Genomic DNA, 22,047 nt, shown 5'->3' with positions numbered 1-22,047 from the left:
AATATTATATAATAAATGTAATACTTTATATTGTATTACATATATTCTAAATTAAGATAGATTACATAATAATAATTTAAAATATTATTAAATATGACAATATTATGTTTATCATTGTATATAATATAAAAAAATATATTTTTCCTATTTTTTCATATATTCCCAATACATCTGAAGTTCTTTGTTTTCCCAGTGTTTCTCTGTTATTTTGCATAAATATCTGAAAAGAAAAGAATCATTTTATGTATTTTTAATTATGAAAAAGTTACAATTTTTATTTTGAATGAATTTTTTAATTTTACATAGATCTGTTTGATATATTATTAGTTAATCATCTTATTATTTCTTTAAGAAAAATTATTTTAATTGTCATTTCACATAAAAATTTTATTAAGAAAATCTGGAGACTTATATCATAAAAATGTATAGCTAGGATATAATCTTATGTCACACATTAAAAGTCTTTGATTGACAAGAACTATTGGCATATAAAACATAATATTTATTTTCTTAAATAAAGTAAAATTATAATTCATAAAAAATATTAATCTATAATCTATAAAAAAAAATTTTTAAAAATATATATAATGTTCATAAAAAAATAGGGCAAGAAAAATTCTATTCTTCATTTCATTATGTATATTTATATAATTTAAGATAATAAACATAAAATTTATATATATTGTCATATTAGAATAAATCATTCATAAAATAATATTAATTAATTTTATATAATTTTATATAATTTTATATATTTTATAAAATATATCAAAATATATTACTACTGTATTATTCAAAATGACATATCGTAAGAAAAAATTTTGTCTATAAGATTTATATATATGACATTTGTTTTCATAAGTTTGGATATAATGAAAAGATTTATAAAATAAATATAATAAAATAAATAAAAATATATGTATTATTATATGTATATTAATAATATAATTTTATAGAGTAATTTATTTTTTAATCTGTATAAAGAAATATAAAATAACAAGAAATTGTTTTTAAAATGTATCTATTAAAAATTAAATATTATTTATTTTAATAATAAACTTACTTTTTCTGTATTTCTTGAAGTAAACTTTTCTCCCTTTTTGTAATACTATTTTTTAATACATCAATATTCATATACAATTCCTTTAAATTTTGAATTCCAACTAAACATGTATCAATATCTTTGCATTGCATAGAATACCATAATGCTAATTTAGCTAATTCTGTATCATAATCCTACAAATTTTAATTTTTACTATATGCATTATAAAAAAAGAATTTCTGAAAAATATTTATTGCATAAAAATTTAAAACTTATATACCTTGCAATATGTAGCAGCATCTGCGCATATTTTTTTTGTCTCTTCTGAACTAGGATGCCAAATTGGTGGACCTTTATTTGTTAAAAGCCCCATACATGGTGCAGAAGCATTAATTATACCAATATTGTGTGCCTAAAATTTATTTAAAATTTTTAATTTATTTAAAATTTAAAATTTATTTAAAATTTAAGCTATTAAAAAATATAACATTCAGAACTATTAATTAAGAATAATTACGAAATTTTACCTTGAAAAATGGGATATATTCAGATAAAGTATCATCTATTAAAGTATATCTGCAATAGCTTAATATGCAAGAAATATTAATATTGCTTTTCTCGATACATTTTTTTAAAATGGATATCGGATATCCGGTGATACCAATATATTTTGCTTTACCGTCCGCAACTTGTAATGATAATTCTGGCAAAGTTTGCGTAATTACTATATCTAAATTTGGATCAAATTCAATATCGTGAACCTGCAAAATATTTACTAATTAATGAATAAAATAAATAAAAACTAAATATATTGATTGATAAAAAATCAAAAACACTTACTTGTATGACGTCAACATAATTCAAACCAAGAAGTTCTAAACTTTTGTTAAAACTTTTTCTAGTTTTCTCTTTAGAGAAATTAAACATATTTTCGTAATCTAATTCATATCTTCCGACTTTTGTGGCAATATAATATGCTTCACGCGGAATATCTTTTAAAGCCTAAAATTCCAATATTTAAATATTAAATAAATGGAACAAAAATATATTTTTAATATGTACAAAAAAAAATGAAATTACTTTTCCAATGATAGTTTCAGAACGACCTTGGCCATACCATGGTGCAGTATCAATGTAATTAATTCCCCGTTTTATTCCTTCACGTATCGCTTCAATTGCTTTGGCTTCATCGAATGTACTATCGCAAAATAAAAAGATTGATAAAAATCATGAATATTAAAAGAATCTTTAATAATTTATTTTTGAATTTTTAAATTTCTTTAAAAATGTTAAATTTTTAAGAATTTTTATAAATGTTAAAAAAATTGCATACTATTTTGTTAATATGACAATTAAAAAAAAAAAGAAAAAAATACTAACCCGTAATGGCAACCAAGTGGTCCGCCACCAAATGATAATTTGCTGATCATTAATCCGGTTTTGCCAAGTTTTCTATATTCCATAGTTTTCACAGCTTCTAAATCATGAAAACCTTCAACATATGTCGCTGGTAACATTTTTCTAAATATCAATAATGAAACTAATTAAAATTATAATAATCTTTACTTGAAATATCTATTTATGCAAAAAAAATTATATTGTATTGTATATAAAATTATATTATATTGTATACTCAATTATATTGTATTATGAAAAATATTTTAGTTAAGATATTTTATAAATTTAATTGAAATTTATAATGAAAAGAAAGAGTGAAATTTGTATTATATTTTAATTAAAGAATTTAGTAAAAAATAAAATGTATAAATTAATGATAAAATATTGAATAGATAAAATTATAAATATATATATCTTTATGACATTCATTTGAGATAATAAAAATAAAATGAAATTGATATCAAAAATAAAACAAAATTGATATTAATAAAAGACACCATTGTCTTTTATAAAGCAATTTATTTTATCATAAATACATTAATTTACATTTTTCATTCAAATAATTTAAATAAATCAATCTTATAAAAATATTTTACTATTCATTTAATTATAATTTTCATTTATACATTTACAAAAAATATTGCATTTTTATAAAAAAATAATATTATTTTAAAAAGAAGATCAATTTAATATTTTTCAAATTTTTATCATACTTTATTCTTTTATCGTATTGAAACAAAAATTTCTGTAATTGGGTGTACTTTATATTTTTATTACGTTAAAATTGTATTGCAATAATCAATTTATATTACTCGTAAACGTATCAAATTTCATCAAATATTAAATATTTTATATTCAATATTTAAAAAAATTTTCACAAAATTTCACTATTTTATTTTCACAAAAAATAATAAGGAACATTCACAATACAAAAATTATTTATATATCAATTAATTTACGTTATTTTTTATATATTTGGCATTCAAGAACGAACACTCAAAATAAATACACTGTAACTATTTTCTTTAAAGCATTTATAAGTAAGACATTTATATGTGAAGATTACATTGTCTAGGAATGTATGATAAAAATAATAACTTTAAATGCATTTAAAGAATCATGTATTTTTTGATTTGACTTTAATTTTATGTATATATTTTATAATTATTTTTTTTATGATCATAATTTATTAATTAAATTTATATTTAAACAAGAAATTTTATTTCCATTCACATTTAAGGAAGTTTTAAGAAAGTCTTTTTATCTAACAATGCACAAACTTAGAAATTAACACTCTAAATGATAAGAATAAAACTGATTAAAAACATGATTCCAAATATTAAATAATAGTAGTGTCATCTATTTCAAATGAAATGAATTTTAATATTATTTCTATAGTACTGACAGGAATAAAATATATATGCTTATATTTTTATATTAATGGAAGAAAAACAAAGTTATGGTAAAAATTTAGAAATCAACGCCATCTCTAGAATATAAATGAAACTAATATAGATAACAAAGAAAATAATGAAAATAAAAGAATAAGAATTGACTATGAGCGCCATCTATCGAAAATCATAAATACTTTAATTATAGTTTTAAAGATACTCAAGAGATGGCGTTGAGATTCACTTTTACCCTATTTTTATTGTATAACATTTTAAAAGTAGTCAAGAGATGGCGCTGAAATTCACTTTTATCCTCTCTTCATTGAATAATATTTTATAAAATACTCAAGAGATGGCGCTAAGATTCACTTTTATCCTATTTTTATTGTATAATATTGTAAAAATACTCAAGAGATGGCGCTGAGATTCACTTTAATTCTCTCTTTATTGTATAATATTTTAAAAATACTCAAGAGATGGCGCTAAGATTCACTTTTATCCTATTTTTATTGTATAATATTTTAAAAATACTCAAGAGATGGCGCTGAAATTAACTTTTGTCTTATTTTTATTGTATATGTATATTTTTTTTCTTACTATTTGCTCTCTTTATTGGCTCTTTAATTTATGGCTTTAAAAGACAGTTTCGATAATTAATTAACTTTATTATCTTCTTTGCCTAATCTATTGATTAAAAATCTTAAAAGTTCTTATAAATATAGGTTTAAAAACTGTTAATTTTAGAGTTATAAGATATTTTTATTAATTAAGCATATTATCTATAGTATGTGTTCAATATGTGTTCCCTATTTATTTTAATAACATATATATATATGTTATAAAGAAACACAATAGATTTAAATTTGATGGATTTTTATCTATAAAGATATTTAAAAAATATACTATAAATAAATAGTATATATATATATATATATAAAATAATTATCTTATTAAATGAACTGATATAATAATTATTATTATATAATAATAATTATTATTATATATATATATTAATATTGGCAAGAAATAAGAGAAATATTGAATATTTTTTAATGTGTGTGTTTTTCTATAAAAAAAACATACCAAAATTCTGATATGAACAGAGGACAGATTAAATATATATTATAGAAACAAAAGTAACAAAAACATTTTTTAACGTCGAAACTAATAGTTTTTAAATCCATATTTATTAAGACTTTTTTATTTCTTTCGATGAGTAATACATGTTTCTAAAGTTTGTCCCCAATTTTTTTGTATAATCTATGTTTATATTCTTTTATGACATAAGAAATATATATATTTTATATATAAATATATATAATATATATAAATCTTTTTTCTATATATCATATAAAATGTATATATTTTATATATAAATTAATTTTTTTATCATAGAATATATAATATTCTATGATAATATATAATATATAATATATATAATATGAATATAATATATAATATATATATAAAAATTATATAATTAAAAAGAATTTTATGTTAAAATTTTCAAGAACAAGTTATTTGATTTCTTTTCGAATTTAAAAAAGATTTTTATTAGAAAATTAGAGAAGTTTTTAGAAAAATTATAATAATAATCAATAATTAATTATTTTTGTATTCAAATAGATGGATACATTATATCATATCAAATTCTGAATATATTTTTGTATTTTTATATGTTATATTTTACATATATTTTATTATATTTATATTTTTAAATTTTTATATGTATATTGTTAAATTTTTATAATATTTTTATACATTAAATTGCAACTAGATATTATTTTATATGCTGCATGGAATCATTATAATACTTTGTATTTTAATCTTAATGCAAATGGATATTTTAATCTTAATTAAATTATAAAATAAATTCTTGGATTAAATATAATATGAACATTTTAGTGTAATGTAAAATTTGTTATTTGATATCATTTTCCAAATTATAATATTTGATCAATAATATTGCATTAGAAAGATCATAATAAAAAAATTTATTCTTTGGAAAGCGATATCGAATTAAAAACTAACTTAAACTCATCGTTTTATTTCAATTTTTTTCTAATTAATTATATTTTATATTAACTTTCTTTTTATATTATAGTCTCTTCAAATTTAATTAATTTTTATCTTATATCTTCCTTTATTGTGTTTCGTTGAATTATTTTTAATTAATTTTTATGCCAAATTAATTTTAATAATTAATTTTTATTGCATATTTAAAAAACAATATTTTTGTAGATCAGTTATATTAAAATCTGTAATTAAATATGTGTATTATATAATACTTCAATTTTCGCGCGGTTTAAGTAAATAAGGAATCGTGTCGCTTCAGCCAATTAGAAACGTTCTGGGCGAATTTGTAACACGTATTTAGGCAAGTAGTGTCATTCGTCTATAGAAAATCATCGTGATCGGGTGATTCTTCGGTTTGGGACATATAATAATAGTAAGTAATTTCATTCTATTATTCTATTACTGTATTTATAAAATAATTTGTTTATTCAAGAAAGTATTAAATATTATGATAACAAAATTTAAATAGTCTTTGGATTTCTTTCTACTTTTTCGATTGTTTATCTGATTGTTGAGGTTACTGATAGCTTTTATTATATTATGTCTTTCAGCTAGGATTTCAATTTAATTATTGCTTTATTTTAATATATTACAATCTTATACATTTTTTATGGTTTGTGATTTTTATTTTTAAAAAAGTCTAGATTGTTTGATTGGGATTCTTCAGAAATTTCGAAGGAATATATGGTGATTTATAATCGATAATTCTTCTGATATTCAGGTAATATTTTATTTTTTTTTAAAAATAGACATATTTAAAATTTTTATTCATATTGAAACAAATATAAAAATAAATATATATATTTATTAGAATCAATTTTATATTATTAAATTAAATTATTTTAATAATACACTTTTTTCTTTTTTAAATGTGTATGTGAACGTTTATTCGTACTATTTATATATTTATATTTCTTTTTCGCTAATGCTGTAGGTTATAAACATTTTTTATAATATAGAGTTTTTATGAATTAGAGGTCATAGCATGCTCGATATATTTTGACAAATTACAAAGCATATTCCTTTGCTAACTCGTGATTCGATAATCAAAATTGGCATAGATTGCCATTGTAATATCGATATTTATGGTGATTAAAAATATCATTTTTCTTGAAATATATAATTTATTTTTTATGTAGTATATATATATATATATTTATTTCTAAAAGATTAGAGATTAGAAATATTTCTTATAATATTTTTTTACGAAATTAGGCATTCGCATGTATCGAAACTCGATATTTCGATTATTATCAAATTATCGATTTCTCCTAATTCAATTCGATAATAGAAATCGCAATGTGGCGTCATTTTAGTTTCGGTGATTGAAGTGTATAGACGTATCATTTTTTCTTGAAACTTGTGATTTTTTTAAGATTTTGTGCTGTGTAGTTTTATTTTATAGTTATTGTTTGTGATTTATATATTACTAATTTATAATTACGTATTTCTTATTATAAATGAATAATCCTTTGGCGAATAAATTATTCTTTTTTTCATCCATATATTATTTGAAGGTACAGGTTACAGTTAGCTCATTATTCATATTATAACTTTCTGAAATGAAATTTATGCTTGATTATTGTTTTATTTTAATATAATCGGTTAATATTTTTATAATTTATATGCGTATTTCAAAATTTTGATTTTTTTTGTGCAGATATTGTTATATGCAGTTAATTGTTAAAATGGCGAAATGGCGGGAAGAATTTCAATAATATATATAAAAATTTCAAATTTCAATGGATGCCAATGAAATTAAAATGGCTTCGACGAACGGTAAAATTTCTCATTTTAATATATTAATAAATTATATTTATTAAGCTAATTATATTTCTACTCAAGTTTGAAATTTAATAGACTTCATTAATTTTTTTCATTATTTCAAAAATTCTTAATAATTATTATCCTATTTAAAATAAATTATAATATAATATTTTATTTTTTTATTGAAGGTACTGACAACTTTTATGAAGATTTTTTCTGTGTTTGGTCTCGAAAATTATTTATAACCGCGTGCAATGCGGTTGATAGAATTATAGTATTTGTTGTAATAGTATTTTTAATATTTGTTTGAACATAATGGTTCTAATTAAATTTAATAATCATACGCGAAATTAGAATCAGTGTTAGTTCGCCAATTATAATATAAACGGATATATCAGTAGTCTTTTATTTTTTTTTCTTTTTATATATTCGTTTTCGGAATTAGAGTCAGTGTAAAAGTTAGTTAAAAACATAAAACGAGCATTCATTATGTAAAAAAGGTATTTATTTTTTATTTTATTTAATTTTTTATTTTATTATTTCTGAATAAAATTATTAGATTTGCAATTTCTAAATTTTAAGTCTTTATATTAATATTTAAGAATCTATTTCTATTATTTCTATTATTATTAAAATTTATTAAAATTTATTATTTTATTATTGTATATATACTTTATTATTTATATTATTTTAATAAATAATAATTTTCTTTTTTTTATATTTAAAGTTATTTTGAATAATCAATATTATATTTTAAATTATGATATTCACTTTTTGTTACAGATATTTCTCAATTTTTCTTCAGTTTTTATGATCTCATTTGATGAAATCTACTTCTTGTAGGCCACGGTAGATTATTGACAACGTAATGGTGAGTCGCATGCATTATTGTTCCTCCAATCACTCAATCATGTCGTAGGATAAAAGATCCGAATCGACACGGGTGATTGGTTGTATACGTAGAATTTTGCAGGAGCATAGTGATCATGGGTATATATATATATATGTATTTGCTATACCCGTGAATAGTAACATTTACTTTTTTATTTATTAAATCAGGCTAGGTCTTCTTGCACATTGCATATTTTTAAATATATTATTAATATTAAAGTTTTTTTTCATTTTTTCATCTTTTGCTTTATAATAATTTTATTTATCTTTTAAAATTGAATAATTTAATTATTCGATTCTTATCATAGACTTTAAGTTTAATTATTTAAATTCCTTTTGTTTAAAAACATAATAAAATCTTATGTGTAAGAAGACATTTCGCGACAGGTAGATTTCGAAATCAAAGCAACAAGTTTTGAATACTGTTTACATTTTTTCAATGATATGCTTTGGTGAAGGAATCGCCTGAGGTATAATATTCTATCAATATTTATATTTCAATACATTGAATATTAACTTTTTAAATTCATTACGAATTTCTTTTATATTTTTAATAATTTATTAAATTCAATAAAGTATTACAGAATCTTTGTATTTATACCAATAATTCTTTAAATTAATAAAATAGAATATAAAGTAGAGTCAAAAATAACTTGAGACAAGAATATATGAAATTAAAGAACATTAGCCCGTTAGATAAATGCGCTAATATCTTTTTTAGATTAGGATTTTCAGATTTAATCCTTTCCATGTTCATAGCCAGGATCTCATTCACGTGCCCAGGTGTTACTTGAGTGAGAGAAAGGCAATGGGCATGATGGCTATAGTTTATAAGCTTATAATTATTTCTCAGCGACTGACAATGCGTTAGTGTATCGTGCACGACGTATTTTCCACATTATGTATGTGTGGTTAGGCTGTGGAATTGCGTCGTTTCAATTATTATTTAATTATCAATCGAATCTCTATTTATAATAACAATTTTAAGATATTAAACAATGCGGATAATATATATATTTATTGATCTCAATATTACAATGCTATAATATCACAAATTATTACATTATAAATTATAACAGTGCGAAAAATTCAACTATTCTTGTAAATTTTTTTTCTTTATTTGTAAATAATTTTTTTTTTTAGCAGATATAATTATTTTTTCCGAATATAAATATTTCCAATTAAAATTGAGATAGACATGACGTGTTTTTATTATAATTTACGCAATGGACACTAGCCATTGTCAGTCGATTTCAGGAAAATGGTACGTAAAGTTAGAGTATGAAAGTAGCGTGTCAAGCTCGGGTGTCGAAGGTGTCCCGGGACATTCTTCCTAGTGTAGGCTTTTGCGCCCGGGTGTTATGTGAGAGAAACGTGGAGAGAATGTGTTGGTGTGCCTGTTTTGCCATTTTTTTAAATATAGAGCTAGGTAGGATAGGTAGCATAATTTCTGGTATGTGTGTGTATTAATGATAAGTAGGTAGGGCCGGGGTATTTTTTTTTCTTTTTTATTATTGTTTATTATTAGGGAATCTCGAACCTAGTTTTAAGTTTCAGCGGGTATTGCGCCCGAAGAAAGAAGAGGCTATAAGCCGAAGAGGCCCGGCAAATTGCCATAGAAGAGGGCAACTACCAATGGCTTCTTATCTTTTGGATTGCGTTTCGATCCAAAGGATGGGATGTCATTTTTGTTACTACTTTATCACTATGCTCCTTTTAATAATATGTAGATGTAGTAGTAGTATTTTTGTATTTTTTGATTGATTTGCATACTATCATTCGATCATCATGGGCAAATCGCGATTTTTATTAGTGTTGCGATAAATGAAATACGGTTTGATTTAGAGTTGCGAAAATTAATTTCAATTTGAAATTAGTGTTGCGTTAAAATATCGCGTTTATTATAGTATTACAAATTACAAAATATCGCGATTAGTTTTAATTATTCGATAATTTTTTTTTATAGAGTTTTCTTTTTTTTTTTTTACTTAAATTGTAAAATCATTTATTCAATTTTCCATTGTTGCAATTCATAATATTGAAACGTTTATAACTTTTTTTTTTGTACGTTAATAGTAAATTTCTTTAAAATTTATTTTTATTATATTATATTAGTATTTTATGATTGTTCCATCACGTTATTTTAGTGATACTTAGTGTTGCGTTAATAAATGATCGCGTTTCTTGAAATAGTGTTGCGTTTAAAAATGATCGCGATTTTTATAATATTTCGTTTACAAATTGCCCAATACCTTTCCACTAATATCGTGGAATTTGATCCTATTCTTGGATCACTGTGTAGCTAAAAGAGTTGCATAAGAATGATTTGACTACAGTCTCTTCATTCTCAATTAATTTTACAGCTTTTATCATTAAAAGAAGAAATTTTCCAGGTAAGCTTGAAAAAAATTATTTATATTTGGCGTAATACGTGGTATAAGAAATATTTTGAATTTTCTTGAGGTCAGTTTCAGAACATGTATCATAAAGTTCCATAAAATGTTACACATCTATTTTGTTTCTCTTTTATATGATTTTTAATGTGTGGTATATAGACAAAGATAGAGAAATTTATCTCGTAATTAGAAATAAAAAAAAAAAATAGGATATCAATATATTATCAATAGGTAAATTAAATTTAGCGCCAATTCTGTGTTTGGCGGAGCTAAATTCAAATAACTATTGGCATTAAACTTTGAACGCGTGTCGTTTTTCATATTAATAATCTCATCTTTCTGAGGAAGATGAAATATCTTCTTTTCCTACAAGATAAACTGAATATCTAAATTAATTCTTTCCAATCAACAAATCTTTTTAGCACGTATATATATATATATATAAAGGCAAGAATAACTTTTAAAACTTTTACGTACCTTATTTTACTTCACAATGTTGGTACAACGTAAATAACGACGATTTTCTAATGATTCTAATGATTTTTAATGATTTACTTAGGTTTTTAAAGTAATAATTTAATTGTTTTAACGAAATAAAATGTTAATCAATAAAGTTATTACCTTTAAGGCCTGGGAATTGCATCGTCACGAGAAGTAACGAAGAGAATTCAAGGATTTTTATGCGGCTACTAAATAATAAAATTAGTACGCTGTTAACAGTACGCCGTGCACCGGCGGTTAAAGCTAATTTAATGATTTTCGTTATTGGCTCGAGCATCGTAAAGCTATCCAAACCCATCTGTTGCCCGCGTAGATTTTAATATCGCTCCACTCATTTGCACCGCCTGAATCGAACCGGATCGCTTCGGTTTCGTTTCGCTTCGCCGTTTTAACGTTTTCAATTCTCCGACGATTTGTTTATAACTCTTTCGCCATCGTCGAACGGCTATCAATTTATCGCATCCTGCAATTTTCATCACTCTGTTCAATTTCGAAAGTTGTTGAATGAAAGGAGGATGGGAAATTGTTGACTGACTTAAGTCGAATTTATCGCAAATATTTGCGACGTTTAACGTGTGGCTTGTATTATGTCTTAGGTTTAGTTCTAGAATTTTAAATTATATTATAGTATGCTTGTAATTACGAATATTTAGAACGAATTGGAATAGGTCACGATATTAAATCATCGTTCCATTTAAAGTGAGTTTAAGCAACGCGATATTTCAAATTTCCTTTCCAAACTCGTTCGATTAATAAATCTTATTTCTAACATAAACTCTTCGAGAAGATTATCCACTCTTCACTAGGTTTGGTCATTAAGCAAATAAACTGTTTGAAAAATAATCTGAATTGAAATTATTAACTTAATTAATGATCGATGAATAAACTAATTAGTCAATGAAACAATCATTAAAACAATTATCACCTTTTTATATCCGCGAAGTAGAACAGAAGTAGAACAGAAATAAGGATAATATCGGGGAGAGGGTGGGAAAGCGAAATTTTCGAACCAAAGATCGCAATTAAATTATCATTAAAACAACACAACACGATTAAAAGTAACAATTCTTTACGATACACGTGACAGTTTTCCACTTTCAACAGTAAGGTTTCACCGTGTTCGAGAGGCAGTACATCAAGTCACCAGCTTGTTCAATAATTCCGCTGGGTATCGTAACGGAACAATGAGACGAGTATTGGCCTTTCTTCGTTGTCGTTGCCAGCTTTTCCTTTTCGCGTCCTCTCGTTCCACCCTCTCGTCACCCTTTTCCCGTGCTTTCTCCCTCTCTGGAAGGAGAAAGAGAGAGAGTGACAATGGCTCGTTTATTAATAAACGAAAAAAAAAAAAAAAGAAAGAAAGAAAAAAGAAAAAGAAAAGAAGGAGAAGGAGAAAGAATAAAGGGCGAAGCAGACTAAGGGGATGGAGAGTGGCGGTCGAGTAGAAAGCTCGGGGTTGAAAAGGAACGAAATGGTAGGGCGGCGCGTGACGCGGGGTTTAAGGAAGCCGCCGAAATATATACGCGCGCCGATCGTTCGCCACCCGCTTTAACAATTCGCGACGCGTCCGCGTTAACAGCGTTACGACAACAAGCTCGAGTTGTAGAAACTTATAACGAGAAAATAATGAACCCGGTTCACCAAGTCTGCTTGGAATGCGAGCCCCGCTCTACTACACCCAACCTCTCGGCAAGTAGCTCCTGTCCCGTCTCCCTCGCTCGTTTCACCGTTTCCCGGTTTAACCACCTTTTCGATTTTCCACCGCTTTTCCGCCCGCCCTCGCCGCTCCAATTCCATTCTAATTTTACTCTCCCTCCTCCTCCATCGCACGATCCACCACCGTTGTCCGCTTTTTCTCGCTTCATATTTTCCATCATCTACACCTGCCCCTTTTCCTTTCCCTTCCTCGCGTTGTCGTTCGCATTCTTCTTCTTTCTCATTCCCCTCTCTTTTTCTTGGATTCGTTTTCTTCCCTGTAAACAGGGATATATTTGAATATTTTGAGGATTGCACGGGTGGGAAGAGAGGTGAGAAGGGGAGGGTAAGAGAAACGGGGCACGGAGAGAAAGGCGTTTGTATTGAACGAGGGAGGAGAGGACGAATCGAGGGTGGAATTTGGTCGTGGAATCTTGCAACCCCCCTCCCGGAACGAAGCGAGGACAGGAAAGACTGATGTCTTGTATCCTGTCCTCGAGCGTCGGCCCTCCCGATCGAAGGGAGGATGAAAAAAGTGGAAGGAAGGAAGGAGGAGACGCCTTCCTGGTATCCGGAATGGATTACGGAATCGGATGGAATAGCGGACCGGAAAGTCCTCCTTGTCTATTCCAGCGCGACACCTCATCATTCCGCCACGTTCGCCGAGGTATCCTTCCGTCGTACACCGTGTTTCGATTTTTCCCCGGGGCGGTGTACGGTGATTTAAGTCACTGTTTACGTTTTCGTGTCTCTCACGCCCCCTTTTCCCCCGTCCAGGGATCCCGTGGGAATTCGTATTCGCCTGCGATCTGCTTCCTATGTCTTCCATACGTAAATCCATCCTGCTACGTATTAGATCAAACATCGTCAGGTTATCGAAAATCGAAGTGGAATGATCGAATTTTGTTGTTGTTGTATGTAGTAGAGGGTAATGTGTATTTCCAGGTTATGATCCAACTCGAAAGATCTTCAAATTTTGAGATATTTTTTTATGCAATTTTAAAATCGTGTTATTGGAAATTGCATAGTGAAGAAGAAATTCTGTCGCGTAAAAATATTAGTCCACTTTCAAAAAAATTCAAAAAAAAAAAAAAAAAAGAAAAATTGGATTCAAAATTAACCTTGAATTTCAAGTAGTATTTGATCGTGTTTGCATTATTCTCGCATTCCTTTAGATCGATTAAACGACACATATTGTTAATCGGGACAACGAGAAAGTATAGTATTAACAGAAACGCAAGATCACATATATCTCACAATATGCGCAAAAGCGAAATGCTTGCCATTGGATTAGCATACTATCATTTAAACAGGGATTCCGGATGCGTCATCCGGCCGTCATTAGTAGCGCTCATTGAAGGTCCATTGAAAGCTGAATCCAGTCCTACAGACTAATTACGGTCCAGCGTATACGGTATCGAAAGCAGTCACGGATCTATAAAAGGTCTGCGAAACACGTACTATCTCGTCGCACCTGCGTATGCGTTTCGTATTGTGCGCATTAATGAAACCGAACATTCTACTTTTACACCGATCTATTGACTCCAGTAATTCCAGCCTTACGGTTACTTACATCTTCGATAGAAAGATCTCGCTATCTTTCAAATTTCTTTTTATAACTTTTCTTATAAGTCTATCGAAATTTGAAAATTTTTTTTCTATAATTATTGCTCAACAACGAATCACATTTAAGCATCGTGAATTTTTACAACGACGAAGGGACGAAGGATTTAAATAACGATTGTCAGATTGTTGAATTGTTCTAAGCGATAGCTACTTATTGTATTTATTTTAAATTATAAAAAGAGACGAGGATTTTCCAATGAAATTTTTGACGTATCTGTTCAATGGACAAGAAGGTGAAAGATAATGCCTCTCATATCAATGATGACGGTGACAGGTCGAGTGTTTTTATTCCATTACTCGAATAACATCGTCTTTCTTAACCACTTGCTTAACCTTCATCCTAGTCATCCCTTCGTGTCGTCATCCCTTGGTCTTCGACAAGTTAAATATTATCCGTTATTCGATTCTCTTTTCCTCGTCACGAGAAAATGGTCGCATAATACGTTGTCCAAAATGTAGATACAAAGCTCTAATTCATCGCAATATAAAAATAATAATCGAATTTTTTTTCATTGTAGATCGTGATTCTTCTTTTCCTTACTTTGATTAATAGATTTGGCGTTTTTATTTTGTCCTTATCTTATTTTTAGTTAATAATATTGTTAAAATTAAATGTAGAATTTCTTTCTGTTCTTCTTTTTATGGAAGAAAAATGATAAAATCTTATTTTTCTCAATTCTCAATTAAGAGTTAGTTTAAACTAAAGAGAGCAATATTTATTTTCATTGTTTGTCGTCGTTTTAGCGAAACGATTTTTTTCTCAATGATAAAAAAGATGAAGTGAGATATGTCAATCAATGTTAATCGGATTTGGAAGATATCTGTGAAATGTGATCTCTTCGTTCAAATCTCGTTTATATTTTTGAATTGTATTTTTCTTTATTTTTCCGATCATCTATCATATACTATCTTATAAAAGCTTTCTATTATTATAAGTTTTGTTTCTTCCATTCATAATTAATAATCTACATACCTTTCGAACGTTTCGTTCCTTAAAATTTCAATTGAAATTCTTTTCTTTTCATAAAATCATAGATATCGTTTATCTTAACTCGTAAAATAAATTGTGAACGTAGGAGAGAAATTAGGGAGAGAATGAAACGGAATAAATATTGATAAAAATCTAAATGTCTACGATTCAAATGGAAAATAAGATTCGTTCGACTTAATGTTGTATAGAAAAATTGGAGAGGGTTTTACGTCAATCATGCTTCAAATCTCTGCGTCAACTGTTTTAAATCTTTAAAATATCACCGTGAGAGAGATTGATAAATGGAAAAGAGGAATATTCAAGGGGAAGGGAGAAAGTGACAAGAGAAATACATCCGTAAACGAAGAGAAATACGAGCGATCCGATTCGAGAAAAAAGAAACGCATTATACTGGCCGCTCTCGTTATTGTAAATAAAAACTTTGCTGCTTGTATCTGCATTTCAACCACATCCTGGGCCATTTGCATCTCATTTCGAACGGTTATATCAGTTTCATTAACGAAGTGGAACAGTAGATCGCTATTCCATTGATTACACGGGGTTGCTTTTGTACCTGCTACGTATTAAAAACGAAATTTATCTTAACAAACAAATGCCCTTTATCAGATTATCAATATTATTTTCATACTCTTTCTCGAGTAGACATGAATTTTAAATTAAGCTCTGTTTAAAACAGGATGAATAATTGGAATAAATAATAAGGATGGTACAAAATAATTTATTTTATCATTCGTTCTCAAAATTTGAACTAAAATTTTGATTTTTATCACAAGCGCGAATATTATTTTCGTTTGAACATTCATAAATTTACATTATTTGCCTCGTTCTTAGAATTTTTAAAGGTTTCTTCTCGGAGTGGTTTCATAAAAACGTGTAACAATAATTTGCATTTGTAACGAATGTGTCGGATTCTTGCCAAAAATGGAAAATTCCTTCAGAGGATATAATCCTTACTCCTATTTTCAAAACGTGTTGGAATCAATGAATGAATAATTAATATTTTTTATCAAAATTCTTGCAATTAGAGAAACAATAATTCAAATTACACATATTCATACATATCTTTTCATAATCTCATATAATATCGCATCATAAATATTCCAATTCTTTCAATTATTCTCAAAATATCCAAAAAAAAGATACCTTTATCGATATTTCCCTCACATTGCATACCCTTAAAGAAAAAAAAATAGTTCTCTCTAAAAATAAAAATATCCCAATATATATTTATAAGAAATTAAAAAATTCTGCTCGACTAGCAGAAGAAGAGTATCGTCTCCCGAATTATTTCACTTTCGTAACGCGCGCGGTCCACCGTGTTTCTATCAGAAACCATAACAAACTCCCGTCTTTGTCGTCGTGGAAAGAAACCGAGGCGATGGTCAACGCGTAGCGTAGGATTACAGGGAGGGGGTGGGTGCGTTATCCCCCTGGAGGAAGGGTTCTCGGTTGATCTCGGGGGAGAGGAGGCGCGGCGTGAAGTGGCACGATCGGATGCCGAGTGAACAGGAGAAGAGCTGCCGAAAACGAAAGAAAGGGTAGAGAGGATCCGCGAGGGGGGTTCGTTGGAGGGGTGCAGGTAGTTGTACGTGGGGCGGAGCGACGCCGCGCAGCGTGTCTAGCTGGAGCGTCCTGCCCCCAAAGCGTTGGGTGGGGAGCCGTGGTGAACGCAGTTCTCGACGGGTCGCCGAGAAGGTGTAACGGTGTTGTCCTTGCCAGGCTGCGAGCGGCGGCCACCCGTGCGAAAAGCCACGTGATCCACTGTTGGACCGGCTTCCTTGGCGGCGATCTTTCTCGTCTTCTCTTTGGGCCGGTCTTTGGGCCGGGTCGCGTGTGTCGATGCTCGATTTCATCGTAGCGAGCCGATTCGCGATAATTGAAAGAAAATTCGAGATCGTGAACGTGGAAAGCATGGTTGATCGTTGATTACGTTCGTTGTTTACCATTGATTTCGAGAAATAGCTATGATTCACGAGTTCTCCATTTAGTTTGTTCGTCTCGTTTGTTTTCGTTTCTTTTCTCGTGACTCATGAGTGGTGTTTCGATTCATGGTGCATGAGAAGGATAGCGCGAGTATCAAGGCCGCGCGTGTTTAGTTCGAAACTTGTCGGTTCGCGCGTCGGTTGCCCTTCTGGGATACGTGTTTTCGTTTCGATCGTGTTCGCCACGCGTATTTGGACATGTAACGTATTCAAACGGACACGTGATTTCTTGTGTGATACAACGTGGACCGCGTCGTGCAGTGTTTAAGGGTGCTTTTTTTAAGGTGCCGCCAATGAAGGGATAAGAATGCGAGCGGTGGTCGAGGGGTAGAGGGTGCCACGGATTTTTCGAGGTCGAGGAGCGGTTTGGATAAGGTAAAGTGCAAAGTTTTTCACCGTGGTTGATTCTCTGTGTTTGGGGACAATCGGGGTGATCTCGTTGATCGATCGGTTGTTCGGACACTTTGGACGTGTTTGAATGACGGAATATGTAACAACGGGGGCGGGGAAGAATATGGATTAGATTACGAAAACTTTGAATAATGAATCAAGTTTTTATACTTAGATAACTCTTGGGGTTTTTGAATTTTTTAATTCTGTGTAAAATTGTAGTTAAAAAAGAAAATTATTAGATTTAATATTTTAAACATCGTTTCGTTAGAAATTAAACGTTTCAAACAAATGCACGTGTTCGATTGTTGAAGTATATTATTCGCGAATTTGTCCATCGTCGATCATAATATTCGATAAATCATATTTTTCATCGATATTTCGATAATAATAAACTCTGTCTTTTTAATATTTAAAGTCGTTCGAAACGAAGTAAATATCCGAAAGGAGTGAATAACGAGAAATTTACAGAATCATTTTCCAAGCGATTAACTTTCCACAATGGAAGAAGTTTAATCGCGCCAAGTTTCCACGTTTCCTTCCGAATAGAACACATTCAAAACAGAAATACACGAAGATCGCAAACTTCGATCGTTTATTTTTCTATTTCTTTCCCTTCCACCTATTTTCCACTCGCAGAAACGAAAACGCTAAATTCGTAGTTGATGGGCAATAGTGGTGTACCCGTTCCATTTACTTCTATTTTATTTTTTCTTTCTTTCGTTTTTTTTTCTTCTTTCTTTTCTTCTAACGCTTATCCTTTTTCCTTCTCTATATTTACTCGCCCAATTCTACTTGAACAAAAGTCACTGTCGCGGTCCATGGAAGTGGATGGATTACTCGGTGTTTCTGCATTGATTCTTCTTCTCCATAGCCTTAATTGAGGTTCTAAATCTGGACAGGCGCTTTTACACTTTCTTTTGTGACAGTACTTTGTTGCCGCGTACCAACGAACCCGTTTCTTTCTCCGTGCACGAAATTACACCGTGTAATCTTTTCCTTTTATGGTTTTTACTGCGCACTAAAAGCTTTTTTTGTTTTCTTCTTTTTAATTGCGTGCCCGTGCGGGATACAGCAGGAAACGGTGATGCTGTTTAAAGTTTCGTGGATAGCAACGGGAAGCAAAATGAGATGGAAAAACGTAGTTAAAACACAAATGTCTTGTCAGATTGTTATGTAATCGTCGTTAAAAACATTCTTGGTTTAAAATTATTGTTTCTCAATGATTTGGATTAAAATTAGATGAAATTTTTATTTATTATTTTTAGTTATGTATTTTATATTACATTTTTTTGTATATGTCACTTTTGTTTTGTAACGTAACAAAAATGAAATATTAAATTTTATTTTCGAAAATATTTTTTTCATAAAGAGATATTCGCTTGTGTTTTACATTTGTATCGAAATATTAATACATGAATTTATTTTTCCATGTATTGATATTTGAATTCAATTGATACGATGAATAATTTTTGGTTTCAGTTAATTGTAAACAATATCTGAAAATAATCTTTTTATTTATTTATTTTTTTTTTTAACAATAGAAATAGATTTAAAATTTTCATCATATAGGATATCGATATATTACTTGATATTTTATAACTATTTGTTTTTTTTTTCTTCGTGTGCTTTAGTCAATTTTTTGGTATTTACAAAAATGAAAAATTGTTATGTTCTTTTAGAAAATATTTTAATCGTTTCTAAATATTCTTCAGGATATCATAAAACAATTGAACTTATCGAACGATATTGAATCTTTATATGCAAACTGTATCGGTTATAGTCTACGCGTTCGCGTATCGTTCGTCACGAGATATCGATATAGAAATTGAAACTAACCGATATCGATACAATTTTTATTGTTACATGATCGTAAACTTTAAAGATTTTATCAGAACTTTTAACTTCCTCTTTCTCGTTTTTAAATTACAAGGGGGGAAAGAATTTATCGGATAGGCATTCGAGATAATTATTAATACAAATCCTCTGTACATTTGCATATTTATAAAAAAGATAAAATTTACAGGCAAAATAGAAGATAAACCGTTGCAACTCATTCGAGGATCGAAGATATTCTTTCATTAATAATAATAATTTATAATAATAGAAAGAGGAAGAAAAAGGGATATATCATTTATTATCAACGATATATATCAACGAATCGCAGCACAGGAATATTTAAAATCGTAAAATTTGTTGTACATCAGGTAATAAATTTATAGATATTATTTTTATACTTCTAATAAAATCTTAGTCTATTATCCATATCGAAAAATATATCGAAAAAGATTACCATTAACATAAAACAATCGCAAACACCGTGAATCGTGCATCGACAGCTTCTCATATATTTTCCTTCAAACAATTTTCCATTTACGCGTCCAAGAAGATACATATGGGAGATAAGGTGAAACGGTAAAAAGATTCAAAGTTCCATTTGCGTATGCGGCTCACGTCTCGGTGGCACATAGTTTTCTGACCACGAAGGCGAATGCAAATATCCAATACACCTTGATGTATCCCCCGTGCTAGTTTCGGCAACCGAGTAACGCGCGAAACTCACATACACCCTCGTATCGCCATCTCGAAGAGATACGCGTTCGCTAAGTTTAAAATTGGGTTGAGATAGGTCAAGTCAGGGGATAGAGAGGAGGAGAGAATGCGATTATTGGACGAATAAGAAAAAGAAAAGAAGAGAGGAACAAGAGAAGGAGGAGGAGGAGGAAGGGGGAATCGTTTTAAACTACCATCCACTTGATTTCCCTTAACTGAAATCGGGAATGTGATAGTAGTAGTTTAAAACGATCTTTGTTTATTTCCTTTTTGGATTTCTAGAATTCCATCGCCGTGCATTATTATCCTCGCGCTTCTGTAGAACTCGATGCATCACGGAGAGGGAAAGACGATGTCGGAAGGTGTCTTTGTCCCTTATTTGCTTCTTTCCTCTCCTCTTAGAAGCGATCGCGTTTAATCACGCTTTTCGATTACCATTTGTTCGAATTGATTGATTGCTCGAATCGATTCCCGCGCATCGTTGATTCAATTGAATTTAACAAATCGTCCTTTTAAAAAAATAGAAATAAACCAACGATTCCTTTATTATATGCAAAGTATACGAGAAATTTTCACTTCGAATTTCGTATTTCGTTCGAAACCTCAATTAAATTATAATTTTTTCATAGTTTTATTTATCGCGATATTTGCGTATATAAAGGACAAAGAATATCATCATCGTTGAAAGGATATCGTTCACGGATAGAAAATTTCACCCGGTTTCGCGAAACGCGGTGAAGAAGTCCCCTTATCGCTTGTACAGGAACAAAGGGCTAACTGTAGCTGATATCGCGCGATATGCCATCGCTCCATTGTTTTTAAAGAGTTTTACGTGTCATGCGTCGAGTTTGAAAGGCATAAAATTGATTTATGCTCACTTCGGCTGGCACATTGTGTTTTCTCCCTTTTATGAAAACCGGGTAAATATGCGATACACGAGCTGCAAGATTAAAACAAAAACAGGGCGCGAAACGGAGCGGGGAATTCGTTACACGGAATCGGAACTCATCGATCGAATAATGCGTTTTCATTATATACGCATTGTTCACTTTATATATTCCGATTTCGTAATCGAATTACCAATTAAACAACCAATCTCATCCCAACGATAGATTAACGTCTTGCTGCTTTTTCTTCCTCTTCTATTTATTTCTCGCGAATAAATAATTCCAGGCGCTTCACCTCTTCCTTAAAACCGAGTTTAATGTAATAATAAACCGAAAGGGAGTCAAACGAACTCATCTCGATAGAACCGAGAAGGACATTAATTTAACAGGGAAAGTATCATTAGGGTCGCCATGAATGAAATGCATGCATTTCTGAACGATTCCTTAGGATGGAAAGGTAAAAA

At 29.0% G+C, this 22,047-nt stretch overlaps 2 protein-coding genes across 5 annotated transcripts in view; one reads left to right on the top strand and one right to left on the bottom strand.

Moving 5' to 3' along the window:
- Positions 1 to 42: 42 nt before the first annotated feature.
- Positions 43 to 3,747, bottom strand: LOC122720490 (L-galactose dehydrogenase-like). Of its 4 annotated transcripts, none has more exons than XM_043947249.1 (8): positions 3,674 to 3,747; positions 2,423 to 2,563; positions 2,123 to 2,240; positions 1,883 to 2,044; positions 1,570 to 1,803; positions 1,323 to 1,454; positions 1,064 to 1,236; positions 43 to 220 (listed from the first exon to the last, which is right to left on the bottom strand). In XM_043947249.1, exons 2-8 carry the CDS (start codon positions 2,557 to 2,559, stop codon positions 145 to 147), a joined length of 1,032 nt encoding a protein of 343 aa, XP_043803184.1. In that variant the 5' UTR covers positions 2,560 to 2,563; positions 3,674 to 3,747; the 3' UTR covers positions 43 to 144. The 4 variants fall into 4 exon arrangements, with proteins under 4 accessions (XP_043803184.1, XP_043803183.1, XP_043803185.1 ...); XM_043947248.1 differs by lacking the exon at positions 3,674 to 3,747 and adding an exon at positions 3,400 to 3,645; XM_043947250.1 differs by lacking the exon at positions 3,674 to 3,747 and adding an exon at positions 3,400 to 3,645 and having other exon boundaries at positions 2,423 to 2,519.
- Positions 3,748 to 18,001: 14,254 nt separating this feature from the next.
- The window catches only part of LOC122720623 (lachesin-like), a 190,053-nt gene continuing 186,007 nt past the window's right edge, over positions 18,002 to 22,047 (top strand). Inside the window, exon 1 of the mRNA XM_043947427.1 lies at positions 18,002 to 18,128. The gene's annotated coding sequence lies outside the window, so the exon portion shown is untranslated. The remainder of the gene's footprint in view (positions 18,129 to 22,047) is intronic.

Source organism: Apis laboriosa, unplaced genomic scaffold, assembly GCF_014066325.1.
Source record: "Apis laboriosa isolate Shangri-la unplaced genomic scaffold, ASM1406632v1 scaffold12_cov154, whole genome shotgun sequence".
In the NCBI taxonomy this organism is placed as follows: Eukaryota; Metazoa; Arthropoda; class Insecta; order Hymenoptera; family Apidae; genus Apis; species Apis laboriosa.
Note: the sequence above shows the minus strand (reverse complement) of the source record. Positions and strands in the feature narration are given on the sequence as shown.